The sequence below is a fragment of the Carcharhinus amblyrhynchos genome, chromosome 7 (assembly GCF_965287045.1).
Source record: "Carcharhinus amblyrhynchos chromosome 7, sCarAmb.v2.hapA, whole genome shotgun sequence".
NCBI lineage: Eukaryota > Metazoa > Chordata > Chondrichthyes > Carcharhiniformes > Carcharhinidae > Carcharhinus > Carcharhinus amblyrhynchos.
The window spans coordinates 27,206,846-27,223,251 of NC_137330.1; the positions used below are offsets into that span (position 1 = coordinate 27,206,846).

The 16,406-nt window shown below is 40.7% G+C and overlaps 1 protein-coding gene across 6 annotated transcripts in view; it reads right to left on the reverse strand.

The window, feature by feature from the left end:
• Positions 1 to 16,406, reverse strand: part of dlgap2a (discs, large (Drosophila) homolog-associated protein 2a) — an 874,451-nt gene that overhangs the window by 74,708 nt on the left and 783,337 nt on the right. For all 6 annotated transcript variants that reach the window (XM_080192052.1, XM_080192051.1, XM_080192054.1 and 3 more), the window contains one exon: positions 1,294 to 1,441. In XM_080192052.1, the coding sequence (XP_080048178.1) occupies positions 1,294 to 1,441 (148 nt within the window). The remainder of the gene's footprint in view (positions 1 to 1,293; positions 1,442 to 16,406) is intronic.

Below are 16,406 nucleotides of genomic sequence, written 5' to 3' on the forward strand. Positions count from 1 at the left end.
AGTGGGTAGTCAGGTTTGAATAGATAGTAAGGTCAGGGGCTTGTCAGGTTGGGTTTGCAGTCAAGCAATGGGGTACAATCATGTCTGGTTGGAAGTAGTCAGGGGTTTGGTGGCATTTTTTGGAAGGACTGGGAGTTGTCAGGTGGGCAGTTGAGTTGGGTTGGGCAGGTCAAGGGGTCAGTATGAGTGATTGGGGGCTATATCTGTAATTACCCATGTGTTAAACTAGGATTTCTCTGTCTAACATTTCCTGGGTAACTATATGGGCAAGCCCCACAGAACTCTTCATAAGCTCCAATTAAGTCAGAATCGTAGATAGTCTTTGGGGACTCCGGGAGCAGGAGAACTTCTAGGCAGAAGTTCAAACTTCTTGGCTAATCCCCATGGAAGTCAGCATGCTGCGACTCCAGTGGGTCTAAACGGCATCTTGGGTCAGCTGTCCAGTCTCCAGCGATTTGGAGACTGGCAGATTTGGGCCTTTATTTCATTGAAAGGTAATAAGATGAATATTTGATAGCACACCTCTGAGAATGATTTCAGGCTTCATGAGAAAACTGAAAGTTATCTCAAATCTAATCTAGGCTTCTCAAAATAATGAAGAAATTCTCTGGCAGTCCAGTCTCCGGATTATTCAATGGGCTAAAAGCTTTCCAATCTTGTTGGTTGTCCTGTGGGCCTGACAGATAATCAATTTTCTTTATGCTTCTTGACTGCCATTTTCTTCCAGCTGGATAACATGATGTTCTCATTGCCACAATCACTCAGAATAAAAGGGATTCTTTTAAGATTTCTCGATTTAGTTAATAAAGTACAAAAGGTCTCATAAGGTTGTTAGTATTTTTTTAAAAAAGGAACAAAACTGACTTACTAAAATCAAAACATGGTTTGAGTTTAATTCAACAAAATTAGCTAATCCGGATTAATTGAAATCAGCCTGGGTCTGAGCTCATCCCTCGTTAGAAGTTGCAGATTCTTTTAGTACAAGTGTAGAGGTTAATGCAACAGTATGTAATTACAAGTGGTAATAAATGGATTTTTGCTTACAACTATTTAGATGAGGAAGCACTGACGTATTTTAAAATGACAGATAACTTTCACTTTGCTGGTAATAGCTGATTTTGAATGCACACAATTACATATTGTTGTTCAAAGCTTTTCCTCCACAGTCTTAATTCTGTCCACGTTTAGTGTTTGTTGAAACAGATCAGCACAGAAAATTACTTCTGATGTTACCTCACGTAAAGATGTTGAGAATGGGGGGATTTATTTTTTTCTCCAAGGGCTGGATCTCACCTGACTGACACAGCTAGCTTGGCTCAGTGTGCTCACAGCTCGCATATAGCTCTGATTTCTCGAGCGAAATTTGGGAGAGTTCTCGTTGCCAGAAGGATCTAAACTGTGGTTGATGGTCACTTCAATTGCAGATTGCAGGTAGTTCTGGCTGCAAGTAAAAAGAAAACATGTAGAACCACAAAGTCAGAGAAGGAAAAGAGAAAAAGAGAGACTTGCATTGGCCATCACATTTTTCTTGACCTCTGCAGTAAGCTTCAAAGCACTTTACAGCCAATGACTTCTGAAATGTAGTCATAATGGTAATGCAGGATTGTAATGTAATATAACATTGAATGAAAACAACAATCTCAATAAATCCAGATTCAAACACAAAGTGGAAAAATAGAATCACTATCAGATTTCTTGGTTTGCAGGTTTATGTAGTTTTATATTAAAAAACAGCTATACTAGATCTGTTCATTTTCTTTACATTTTCACTGCCTTAAATATTATATTAACTAATTAATAAAATGCTTATTTCCTTTATTCTGCTGCTTTAAGAAATCATTACACCATTTTTGGATGCATCAACATGCTGTGTAAAAATTAAACTGTTACCAAGTACTCTGATTGCATCTGCTTGTTTCTTTTGAATGATCATTATTGACGTAATTCCATTATTTACAAAGTTAAATGTAATAACAGAAGTTATTCATATGAAGAATAACCACATTCAGAGTTTGTACGTAGGGAGATGTAGCAGGCTAGCTGCAGCATAAACTTGCCCTGGTGGCAAGCACAAATATATGATATTGGAGAAAACATCTCTGGGCAGGAAATGAAGCTTTGAGTTGATAACCGTTCAGCAATTTGGCCAGAATTTACCAGATTCTCACTGTCCACCCCCGCAGCAGCTTCCCGGCAGCAGAGGTGGTTCACCATTAGCTCATGGTGGGATTTTCTTGTCCTGTCAAAGTTAACGATGTTTCATCGGTCCCACCGCTGTGTGGGGTACTCAAGGTAGGGGTCAATTTCAGTGGAACCAAAAAATCCAGCCAACAGAAAAAGCCAGAAAATCCCATTCTGAAATTCCCAACATACTGTTAGGCCATTATAATCTGGCTGTAATTGACAGTAATAACCAAACTTCAAAATTCTCTATCTTTTCTTCAAATTCTTCCTTGGCCTGACTCCTCCCAATTTCTGTGAGCATCTCCAACCACCCAAGATCTTTGTGTTCCTCCAATGTACATCCCTGACTTTCATCATGCCAGCCATAAATCTGTCAACAACAGCTCACATTCCCTTTACCAATATTTCTTGCTGAAATGAATGATTAATAAGTTTGTAACTCAGCCAAGCATTCATAATAAGCTTCCATTAACAATTGTGTTAACAAACCCTCCCAAGCCTTTGATGGAACAGTCTAAACTTCGAGGATAGTGAAAGCTCAGTCACTGGTTAAAGCTTTGAAACGGACAAGCAGATGACTGAGTTGAACTTCAAGGAAACCATGAAAGCAAGGGGTACATTTCACACAATCAAATCCAAATTTCCCTGTCACAAAATGCAGAGTAACATTTCAGTCAATTAATAATGTACTGTACTGCATCTGAAGACTTCTCCACAATGCTATTCCATTTAATGGTCATTTGTCTTTTAAAACAATGCTCCATCATCACTTGCTAACTTATGATACAGTACTTCATTACGACATGTGAAGTTAAAATATCTTTCCAACTCACTTTTCCTATGGTTCAGGATATCTTTAGGTCGGTGTGAAAAACACTGGGGTGAATTTTCCCATTCTGCCTCCTGTGGGATTCATAGCGGGTGAGGGGCAGACCATTGAAAGGTCCAGTGACCTCAGGCGGGATTTTCCAATTTTGGGGCGAGCGCAGCCAGAAAATCCCACCCATTGTCGTTGGAAACAGACCCAACTCCTTGAAAATTATGGAAGGTCTGAAACGCCCACTTCTGCAATGGAGCTGGCAATGCCAAGACATTTGGCTGCAGCTTGTGACCAGCCCCCTTTCCCATGCCTATGAAAACTACAGATGTTGGGCATGGGGACAAGAATCCCAAAACTGGTCCCATCCGCAATTTTAAAATCCTGCCCAATTTGTAATTTGGCCTTGTGTCAGGATGGGTAAATCCAACGCCAATACTCAGAAACATTTACCTACCACTGGCTATATCTTGTTAAATATTCCCTTTATCCTTCTCCATGAGATGAAATTTTCTGGTCAGTCAGGGCAAGCTGCCTGCTCTGGATGCACAGAGCCTTTATTATAATTAGCTAAACAAAGGTTATAGAACAGTGACTCCCTCTCCAATTTGGTGGGCAAAAATGTTGTTGCAATTGTCTTCTGCCTAAGTTATGGTCAAAACAGGATTCATGGGAATCTGAAGTGCAGACATTCTATTTCCCACTCCTTGCCTTTCCATCTTGAACTTGGATTTTACGCCATGCGCCATTTGGTATGGAGGTGGGCACATCCGCCAACCTCTCGCCCACCCCAAACTGTCCCCATAATATGTAGGGGAGGTGCAAGGAAGCTGAAATCAGCAGTCCGCCCTACCATATATAAAGAAATAGTTAAGGGTCATTTGAACTCGTTTACAATACCCTGACTTACCTAAATGCAGAGTCCATTGGACCCTTCATCTTTGGCCTGCTGGCAGTTCAGTAGCGCCCAATACTGAGCTTTGGCACTGCAAGAGGTGCCAATCAATCTTATTAGCAGGTATCTCCTAAAGATAGGATCTTCTCCCTGTGAGGAGTGGAAATCCCACACTTGTTGTTGCTGCCCACAGCATATTGTTGCCGTGGGTGAACCTTTCTATTGTGAGAGCTTCTCTTGTGTCATCTGTTCAGTGGTGGTCATCTCTCATGGATTAATTGCCAAGGTCTGTTGATGTAGTATGAGATGCGCCTGAATATCTGTAATAACATTCATGATATTGGAACTAAAAGGTACAACCATAAACAACTTGCACTGTGCCCAAAACTGCTTTCATGATCCTCCTCCTCAAGGTGTCATCTTGAAGGGAAAAGTATACCCTGTGACCAGATGATGTTAAATCCATACTGTTCACCTCTATGACCTACTCACTGAAATGTATTTACTTTGCACATTCAAATGAGTCATGGTACATGTAACTATCTATCATGCTGAATCAGTGAGTCTTGTGTGATCTTAAACAGTCTGCATCATAACTTCTCTCAATATATGAAATGTGTATATGCGTGCCATACGGCCCAATAAATAACTGAAAGTACCAAAAATGTAAACTTTACACTTAATAATCTCCTTACAATAAAATCCCATGGTTATAAAATTATGTTTTATGTTGAAAATGACTTTATTTATTGAGAGAGCTAAAACCCCAGGATAAATTTAAAAAGTCATTTTAAGCGACCACAAAAACAACATCTCCAAAATGGTCAAACATTTTCATAACTTCATCCTGCAAATTAAAAAGCTATCAGAGTGGTGCTGGGCTGTCCGGAAATAACCCGTCAGAGACAATCAATTTAAACAACTGTAAATGGTCCATCCCTGAACCAGTCATCCAGACATAATCTGTTATTCCAGTGGGTGTGGACCAAGCCATTAGATTCAATTACTTTGGATGATGGATCTTGGCTGAGAAGGGGGACTCCACTGGCTACATAATCTAATTACTTTAAATGATGGACTTGGAATGAGGGTTCCCCAGCTTGCTGCAACTATATTTGGTAACTGGCCATTTGTGAATAAAGGTCACGTGATGAGCAAGCTAACACTTTCTGTTTAAAGAAACGGTTTTCCCAGGGTCAGTGAATCAGGGCCAGAAAGCTCACGAGTTGATGACGGCAAGCCAAGAACTCACAGTCCCTCTCTCTCTCTCTCTCCAGCCACACTGCAAGCCTATGCTCCGTCTGTACGTAACCAGCCAAAGCACCACAGGCAGCATCTTCAATGTAAACCAGAAAGCTAGCTAGTGACTCATCCATCAAGCCTTTAAACTGTCTTGTGCAGAATCTGGAAAAGAAATCATTAAACAAGGCCTAAAACACGTCAACCTGTAAAATCCATATATGATTAATTTTCTTTTTGGATATTTATACAATTTAATTCTGTGTAACATAGTCTATATGTGTGTGCGTGTGTGTGTGTGCATGTGACTCTTTTGAAAGCATATGTGAGTGAGAATTGGAGAATTTTTAAAAATAGTTTTTTATGGGCAAGGTGTGAAGTACGATTTATAAGAAAAGCTGTCTGCGTGTGCCTTTTATACTCACAGCATTTAAACCGAGGTAGAAAGAGAAGGGAATCAATTTACCCATCTTCACGTGGTTGTACTAGAAATCTGGGGGCTCAGCTCTGAGATAGGACCCTAAGACAGCAAAAAAATTGAAGCGTGCAATTCATCCCAAGAATTATTATTTGAAATGTTCATTTTGGATTTTTTTCTGGTTTACGGTCCTTGAATATTTAACATGTCCACATCCGAGGTTAGCACCATCATAGACCAGAGTGAGAGTAAGCAGTCATGGGTGGGAAAGTAAAAATGCAAGCTCGAGCAGCCCTTCTCAGATGAAACGGGGAGTTGCTGAGAACCAGAGTGATGTCCAAAAACCTACGTTTTTTCACTGTAACAGAGCAAGTCATCTCCAAGCTGACAGTTGGAAAATCAAGGATAAATCCATAGATTTTGTGTCTCTAATTACAGCAGTTAACCCTTGAAATGTACTGCTGTGAGTACAGTATTCTTCAAGGTTGCCAGGATAAATGGCCCCACACCACTCAAATGAGATAAGGAAGCCTAGTTTCCTACTCAGAGATATAAGAACATAAGAACGTAAGAAATAGGAGCAGGAGTAGGCCATCCAGCCCTTCGAGCCTGCCCCGCCATTCAATAAGATCATGGCTGATCTGTCGCTGCTCAGTTCCACTTTCCCGCCCTCTCCCCATAACCCTTAATCCCCTCTCCTATCAAAAACCCATCAACCCGTGTCTTAAAAATATTTAGCGAGGCAGCCTCCACCACTTCAACGGGCAGAGAATTCCAGAGATTCACCACCCTTTGAGTGAAGAGGTTCCTCCTCAACTCCGTTCTAAACCGCCCCCCTTTTATCTTGAGGCTGTGCCCCCTAGTCCTACTGTCTTTTTTGAGCGGGAAGAGTCTTTCCACCTCTATCCTATCCATCCCATTCATCATCTTATACGTCTCAATGAGATCTCCCCTCATTCTTCTAAACTCTAACGAGTACAAGCCCAGTTTATTCAGCCTCTCCTCATAGCTCAACCCCCTCAACTCCGGTATCAGCCTAGTAAACCTCCTCTGCATATATATATATATATATATATATATATATGGAGCCCATTCAATCACTCCTACTGGGATAAGACATCTCACCCGAAAACACAGTGAATGCAAAAGTTGTAGGAAAGATATTGAAAGGATATGTGCTGTCACTTGATACCATACACACTTGAAGTGAAACTTTATTTCAGGACTCCGGACACTGTAGGAGTTGTCCCCGAGGTAACCTGTGGAAAGAATCAACCTGCTCTTACATACTGACCAGGTGGCAGCTAGGTTCCCAGTAGTTTTAGAGAAGCCAAATGAGGCCAAGGAAACAAAGCAATTAAAAGAGAAGATTGCTGGCATTTGGGCCATTTCCTGGCCAAAAATAGCCTTGGTCAGAGGAGGTTGAACAAGATGCAGATGGATAACTCCAGCCTGGCTATCCAAAGCTGCCTTCATAATGCAGATGAGGGCAAAGGAAATGTTTAGCAGATCTTCATTGGTAAAGGTTCAGCAAGCTGACCCAGAGTTAAAAAAACTAGTACTGATGTCGTAGACTAAAGCTGAAGCTTAGGAAGTTCGGAGAGCTAGTTATTCAAAGAATGAGGCTTTGATGAGAAAATGAAATTCTTCACCTATCTGTCATGAAGAGTGGACAGTGGTCCAGTAGGTAGTACCATCTGAGATATTGTCAGGAAATACTGAGGATTGGCCATGAATTTCCAATTGCAGCACACATCCTTGAATCCTAGAAGTGCATGGAAGTGTGTGCAAAAAATGTCAAGCTTCATATCAAAATAGAAATGTTTGTCTGCAGATATTCCTTGTGATGTTGCAATTGCATTCTGATTTTTTGGTTTGTTTGAAAATGATGACTTTGAGGAACATGTGATTTGACAGCAGGTTTTGCTTGATGAATAAGAAGGATCTTGTGTTATCATCAACAAATGGGAAACAGAGACGCAATTCAAGCGAGTGAATCCACAGAAGGTACGCAGCCCGTGGGAAATTCTTAAGGAATGTGCTGATCAGTTGACAGCTCCCTTCTCTCTGGTGTTTGAGAAATTGACAGGTTTACTGTACTTGGCTGCTGGAAATCAACCAATATCATTCTAGGCATGTGAAGTCGTGGCCTGCTGAGCTGTATGATTGCCGACCAGTTGTTCTCCCATCAATAATCAAAATATTTTGACAACATTGTCTCAAAGTGTCACGTTGATCCACTTCTTCCTCATATTGATGGTACAGTTTGCCTCTTAATCTCGTAAGTCAGTGTCTGAAGGTGTTCTGGCCTTCATTTGATGTAACAGTGGATAGTTTAGGCTATTCTGCTCATGATAACTTTGTTGATTTCTCTTCAGCTTTTAATGCCATGCAATTATTCAAACTTATTGAGAAGTTGAAAAACCTTGACATCAATCCCCCACTGATCATTCTGGATCAGTGATTTCCTCCCAACAGGATCCAAAGGACGTTTTTCTCTGGGATTTACACGGAGCCCATGTTAATGAATATGGAATCTCCTCAGGGCTGTGTACTTTCGTCTCTACTTTTCACCCTCTATACAGATAATTATCAATCAGAACATGATGACTTCATGATCCAGAAATATGCTGATGATATGGTGCCTGTGGATCTTATAATGAATACCGAAGTAAACGGTAGGAATTCAGCGATGAAATTTGTAAAATGGTGTGATCACAATTCTCAAACTGGATGAAAATAACACATGATAACCAGTTGCTGACTCTGGAGAAAAGATCTTTTAATGAAATTATTCCTGTGAGAATTTATGGCGTGGACATTGAGGTAACTACCAATTACAAGTATCCAGAAAATCAGCCACTATCTTCTGCCATGGAGTCCTGATTCCGGGGAAAGTTCTGCCATGTGGACCTTCCCAGAAAGAGCTGATGCACAGGTCTCAGTCGCTGGAAAAAGATTCTACCCAATGTCTCAGTATCGACCTTGCCAAGCCTCTTCATAATCGTGAATGTTTCAGTGAGATCACCTCTCATTCTTCTAACCTCTAGAGAATACAGACCTAATTTTTTCAACCTTTCATGATAGAACAGCCTTCTTTTCCCAGGGACCAATGTAATGAACCTTATTTTTACTATTGCCAATTAAACTATATATTGAATATAAAGCTCAAAATTGTACACAGTATTTCTGATGTGTTCTTACCAAAGCTACATACAACTGTAACAATACTTCTTTATTTTTGTATTCCAATACCTCACAGTAAAGTTCAACACAGAATCATAGATGTTTGCAGCATTGAAACAGGCCCTTTGGCCCAATTTGTCCATGCCACCTTTTGTTTTTAAATCCCTAAGCTAATCTCAATTATCTGCATTTGGCCCATATTCCTCTATACCCATCTTTCCCACGTAACTGTCCAAATGCCTTTTGAAAAACCAAATTGTACCCACCTCTACTGCTATCTCTGGCAGCTTGTTCCAGACACTCTCGGTGTATTTTCCCTGTATGTGAAAAAATTGCCCCTCTGGACCCTTTTGTATCTCTCCCCTCTCATGTTAAACCTATGCCATCTAGTTTTATAGACTCCCCTGCCTTTAGGAAAAGATTTGACTATCTACCTGATCTATTCCACACATTATTTTATAGACCTCTATAAGATCATCCCTCAGCTTTCTGTGCCCCGGAGGGAAAATCCCAGTCTATCCAGCCTCTCCTTAAAACTCAAACCATTAAGTCCCGGTAGCATCCTAGTAAATATCTTCTGCACTCTTTCTAGTTTAATAATATTCCTTTTATAATATGGGTGACCACAAGTTTGCTTTCCTAATTGCTTGCTGTACCTGCATCCCAACTTACTCTCAACATCATTGATAAGTTTCACGCCTTTTAAAAACATTCTACTTTTCTATTCTAATGGCCAAAGAGAGGAGCATCACCAGCACAAAGATTAAAGCTCTCCTATCTATCATACGGTCCTTATTTAGGCTGTCTTCAGAATGCAATTTCCAATGAGGTTTAATGGATGTTTGGGAGAGATTAATACTGTAAAGGTTTATTTAAATTAGAATTTTGTTCTCAAGACAATTGTGTGTTTACTTCTCTTTTGGCTTTTCTCTTTATCCTTTCAGCTTTATCAATTAATTGTCTAAATTCCAAAGCTGGGATTGCCCTTTACTGATGTCCTAACTTCATGCACTCTAAAGCCTGCAAACTCTGGGCTATTGTTACAGCCACTCATAAATGGCACAAAGATATGTAACAGGTAGTATCTGATTCAGAACATCTGTAAGAATAAATCACTTTGTCCTAACACATGGATAGCTTTTATTCTAATTTCCCAAGAGCTTTCTGGTGAGAACACACATGACGAATAGAGAAAGTACTGTTACAGAGAAAGTGAGGTCATGGAGAATGGTTCGAGATTCACAAATTCATAATCTTTTAACTGTTTTGTTTGCACCAAATTCATTATTTGATAACTTCAGGCGTTACTTGACAATAACAACATGAGAAGACATCTCAACTTTAAATCGAATTGAATTTGAGAAAGATAGAAAAATAACAGTGGACTAAAACATCCAAACAGAGAAAACAGGAGCAGGAGTAGGTCATTTGACACTTTGAGCCTGCTCCGCCATTCATTACGATCCGGCTACACAACCAATTCAGTAACCTGTACCTGCCTTCTCCAGCTACCACAATGAAATTCAAAAACAACTTCAAAACATGCCTGCTTCACTGGGCCTCAATCTGATGAGCACTGAAATTCCTTCTAAATTGTAAGTCAATTAAGCATTATTATTTTAATGCTGAAGCTACAATAAAAAAATTAGCTGTAATCTGTTGTAAAGAAATCCTGTAAATCAAGACGATATAATTGAGTTGAAGTGGGGCGGCGTAGCATTAGTAACAAGTGAGTTAGCAAATCTGTTAGGAATTCTTTTACCTGCTAATTTAACAAAAGCACAACTCTATTTTTGTTATACAGTAGAGGTGGATTACAATGCAGTAGGACAGAAATTGGTGTACATTGTGCCTGGCTTCCTGGACATCTAAAACAAATGTTCGTGTCATGTCATGTGTGGTCACAAAGAAAGGGAGAATTTTTTTTTTACTTCCAGATTCTCATGTAGCACCAATTTCGTAATTAAGTAGCTTCAGGCTTGTTGCCCGCTGATGTTTCAGCCTGAGTTGTTTTCTTGGCTGGTTTTGTCAGTGGTGGTGTGTCAGTATCTTTCATTATCTGGGGCAAGGCTGGGAGGCAGGTGCCAAATCTACCTCAGCTAGAATGGAAATCAGACCATTGCTTTTGATGTTATTCTGAGCCACACGGTGACCATTTAGTCAACTGAGCTCAACAACTCATGAAAACAAGCAATAGCCCCCTTAAATATAGAAATTAGGTGCTTTATGAAGGATCCCATTCAGAAATTAGTCACTGATGAATCTGCTCCATTCTGAATTCCCTGCAGCTGCCAAAGGAAAATAAATAATTTATCAAATTTTAACAAAAAAAACCTTGAGGATTCCAGAGAGGCAAGAGTCCTCTCCCACCCTCACAATAACTGGGTCTAATTAGTCCCTCTAGAATTTATCAAGAGTGTTTTTGGTAGGGAGGCATGGGGCCCAGTATTGATTTCATTGCATAGATCAGCTGCCCTCAATCCTGGAACATCTGGATAACCTATGTTGGACTCCTATGTATTAACTACAGCTCACCCTTCAATACCATTATCCCGACTAAACTCATCTTCAAACTCCGTGGCCCAGGGTTTGGCTGTGTGACTGGATCCCTAGACTTCTTAACCCACAGACGACAATCAGTAAGGATAGACACCAACACATCCTCCATGATTATTCTCAACCGGTGCCCCACAAAGCTCTGTCCTCAGTCCCTTATTATGCTCCTTATATACTTATGACTGCATGGAAAAACTCAATTTTCAAGTTTGCTGATGATACCACCATAGTAGGTCGGATCTCGAACAATGATGAGACAGAGTACAGGAAAGAGATAAAGAATCTGGTGAAATGGTGCGATGCCAATAATTTCTACCTCAATGTCAGTAAAACGAAGGAGATAGTCATTGACTTCAGAAAATATAGTGGAGGACATAGTGGGGCGGTGTGCTGGCAGAGTGGTTAGTACTGCTACCTCACAGCTCCAAGGACCTGGGTTCGATTCCTGGCTTGGGTCACTGTCTGTGTGGAATTTGCATGTTCTACCCGTGTCTATGTGGGTTTGTGCCGGGTGCTCCAGTTTCCTCCCACAGTCCAAAGGTGTGTGGGTTAGGTGCTTTAGCCATGCTAAATTGCCTCTTAGGATGCATAGGTTAGAGAGATTAACAGGGCCAATTTGTGGGGTTACAGGGATAGGGCCCGGGTGGGATTGTTGTCCATGCAGACTTGATGGGTTGAATGGTCTCTTTCTGCACAGTAGGATTTCTATGATTCTACGACATGCCCTTGTCTACATCAACGACGAAGTGGAAATGTTCGAAAACTTCAAATTTCTCAGTGTCCAGATAACCAACAACCTGTCCTGGTCCCTCCACGCCAACGCTATAGATAAGAAGGCCCACTAATGCCTCTACTTTCTCAGAAGGCTAAGGAAATTTGGCATGTCTGCTATGACTCTCACCAATTTTTACAGATGCACCATAAAAATCATCCTTTCCAGATATATCACAGCTTGATATAGCTCCTGCTCTGACCAAGACTGCAAGAAACTATAAAGGGTTGTAAACGTAGCCCAGTCCATCACGCAAACCAACCTTCCATCCATTGACTCTGTCTACACTTCCCGTTGTCTTGGAAAAGCAGCCAGCGTAATCAAGTACCCGAACATACTCTCTTCCACCTTCTTCCGCCAGAAGAAAGATACAAAGATCTGAGAGCATGTACCAACCGACTCAAGCTTCTTTCCTGTTGCCATCAGAGGTTTGAATAGATTTACCATATATTAAGCCAATCTTTCTCTACACCCTATGTGTGACTGTAACACTATATGCCGCACTCTTTACTTTCCTTGTCCCCTACGTTCTCTATGAACACTATGTTTTGTCTGCATAGCATATGCTTTTCACTGTATCCCAACACACGTGACAATGATAAATCAAATCAAATCAAAAGATTTTGAAAGAAATTTAAAAGATAGAGAAAAACTCTGGTGTCTATGATCAGAGGAGCATAACCTTAAAATCAGGGCCAGACCATTCAGGTGAGAGCTTTGGTAGAAGTGGGGGAATCTCTCTGACAAAAAGCAATAAATGATAGCTTTTTAAAATTTTAAATTGGAGATTGATGGACTTTTCTTAGCCCAGGGGTATTAAAAGAAATGGAACCATGCAGCTGCTTGAAGTTAGGATGGAGATCAGTCTTGATCTCATGAAGAATTGTTTAGAGGGGCTGAATAGCCTGCTCCCATGTTGATGAGAGAGACTTTCAACAGTGCAGAAGGAGCTTCTTCACACAGAGAGTGGCGGGAGTGTGGAATGAACTGCCAGATGAAGTGATAAATGCAAGCTCACTTTTAACATTTAAGAAAAACTTGGACAGATACATGGATGAGAGGGGTGTGGGGGGACATGGTCCAGGCGCAGGTCAGTGGGACTAGGCAGAAAAATGGTTTGGCACAGCCAAGAAGGGCCAAAAGACCTGTTTCCGTGCTGTAATGTTCTATGGTTCTGTAATAGTGCTGCAGTACCACGTTTGGGCCAAAGGAGGTCACAATCATCACTTGGTGGTTTCTGTATCTGCGAGCACTGACTTAACTGATTCCACTGGTTCAACAATACTCCTATCAAATAACAAAATATTCAGAAGACGAAAGCTTTCCAAACATTCTCGATGCAATGTGTGAGGGGTGTTTCTACCTTACAGTAAAAGGACCCACTTCATGTGCATGACAATTGCTGAAAAGCAAATGAATAATTTCCATTTTTACACCAGTGCTTTTAACATTTTTATTTAAGAGCGCATATGGTGACTGTCCCCTTTTTTCAACACATTGTTACCACGGTGGATAAAAATCCTGTAACTATACAAGGAAATATTGGACTTTAAAACAAAAGACCCGAGTTTCTATTTTTAAAAATGGACATAGGCACCGAAAATGGCTAACAACATATAATTAGTCACTGACATGAATGGCTCCGGGAGTTTCTCTTTGGAACAATTGACCCCATCTCTGTGCTTTCAAACAAGGTATGCGTAAAACCATCCATCTTCGGTAAGGACAAAGATTCATAATAGCCTCCATCTCCAAGACCATGGGTGCAATGGCCTAGACAGATTAGAACAATTCACTCCTCTTGGAATATACATATCTAGGGGTTAAAAGCCTACTTTTTACCAGCCTGCACTGCTCTGTCCGTCTGTTGACTTATGTCTCTGATGTGAGAAAAGCTGCTGAAAGTTCACAACACTAAAGGGAATACCATAACAGAGGCAGGGCCCCAGCAAAGATAGCCAGCTTTTGCAGGAACATCTAAAACTTTCTCTCTTTCTATGAAATCCGACAAGCCAACAGAAGCATTGCAGCTGGAAAAGAACGGAAATCTCTACTAAATGACAGGATACCTGAACCAAATAATTAACTGTTCATCAATAGAAGTAAACAATTCCTGAAAATCATCATAACAGCCGCAACACATGATCATCTATTCCTGGGCAACACAAGAATTGTTCATTGCAACTTTTCTTAATATTTACTTACTATTGAGCACAATTCTTATCTCTAATCTGTATGAATGCAGACACATGTTTTATCATTTCTCCTCTTTTAATATACACATCTTAAGGCGGCACGGTTAAATTGGTTCCTTTTTAAACGTAACTATTGAGTATGAAAAACTATCCAAGAGAAAGGGAACCTTATTAGATTAAACCATTGTTGCTATCAACAGAGGGTGAGTTGAATAAAGACATTCTGCTAGTCTTCCCTCCATGTCTAGGTTTGTAAAACTTGGGTGGGGGGGGGGTGTCCTTGCAAAATGGTGACAAATCAGGGTGCATTGCCCAGATCAATAACTTTTAAAGAACTTCACTGCCTAGGGCAGTGGGAGTAATACCTGCTTCTGGTTTGGGTAAAGGCCACATATCTTTGTCTTTATCCAAAATTGTGATCTGACAATTTCTGGTCAGGAGTGCACATGAAATTTCCTCCATATTAAGGCCTTAGTAGCATCCTGGAAATGGGTGCATTGTGGACCAATTTCTAGGCCAATAACTTATGTCTAATAGTGAACTGCACCACTTAAATGACTGCCCATAACTAACTTACAACCTTGTTGTCGCTGAATTTTCTGGTGAGCTGCTGCCTTGAGATATTTAGCATCTTTCAGTTCTGACTATGATATATCTTCTCTATGAAAAACAAACAAATGGATGATATTGAATCTTTTGATAGCGGATAAGCAGCCTATCACAAACAATGTGATTGTGATAGGATCACAAACAATGTGATAGGCTGTGCATTGCACATTGGATTTTGTAGATATAAGAAGAAAAACCATGATTTCTTGATAACTATGGGTGCAACAATAGCAAAGTTTAACATTAGCATTTTTCAGTGTGTTAAACACACACTATTTAAAGGGCGAAAAGCTGCAGCATGCTACGGTGCAGAGGGACCTGGGGGTCCTTCTGCATGAGTCGCAAAAACCCAGTCTGCAGGTGCAGCAGGTGATCAAGGCGGTGAATGGGATGCTGGCCTTTATAGCGAGGGGGATAGAATAAAGAAGTAGGGAGGTCTTGCTGCAACTGTACAGGGTACTGGTGAGGCCGCAGCTGGAGTACTGTGTGCAGTTTTGGTCGCTGCACTTGCGTAAGGATATTTTGGCCTTGGAGAGAGTGCAGAGGAGGTTCACTAGGCTGATACCAGAGATGAGGGGGTTGGACTATGAAGAGAGACTAAATAGACTGGGTCTGTACTCGTTGGAGTTTAGAAGGATGAGGGGGGACCTTATAGAGACGTATTAGATAATGAAGGGGATGGATATGGTAGAGGTAGAGAGATTCTTCCCGCTCAGAAAGGACAGTAGGACGAGAGGGCACAGCCTCGAGATAAGGGAGGCGCAGTTTAGAACGGAGTTGAGGAGGAACTTCTTCACTCAAAGGGTGGTGAATCTCTGGAATTCTCTGCCCGTTGAAGTGGTGGAGGCTACCTCGCTAAATATATTTAAGTCACGGGTAGATAGGTTTTTGGTAGGCAAGGGAATTAAGGGTTATGGGGAGAAAGCGGGAAAGTGAACTGAGCCACTTCAGATCAGCCATGATCTTATTGAATGGCGGGGCAGGCTCGAAGGGCTAGATGGCCTACTCCTGCTCCTACTTCTTATGTTCTTACACCTTGTGTAAATTCAGTCTCAAATAAAAAGAGAATCCAAAATGTACAGCAGGTCAACTTGTTTAACAAATCCTACCCAAAACTTGCACTTCTCCTTTCAAATGCCAACGTGCATTGCCTCTAATTCTTGTTTCTATACTCAAGTTGTTACTGTTTTTGACAAAATGCATAAATATACATGGAGTATTTATCACATATTTTCATTAAAATAAACACCATATTTTCCCTCACTAATTATATGCCATGATGAACTCATTGAAGTGTTAAATAAGGACAACTCAAAAAATTCAATCACTGCACCGTCGTAGTTCAGGTTTGCAGCACTGAAAGATTAATTGGATCTTATATCGTGTGCTCACTGTTTCAGTGTTAGGCAGAAATATCAGAGCGTCCACAATTGATATTTTGCTTAGACTATTCATTTGGCAATCTGGGTGGAAGTGGATTTATTTTAGCTTCGGATCAGTTATCGCTGTCACTCACCCTCTTTCACAAACTCATA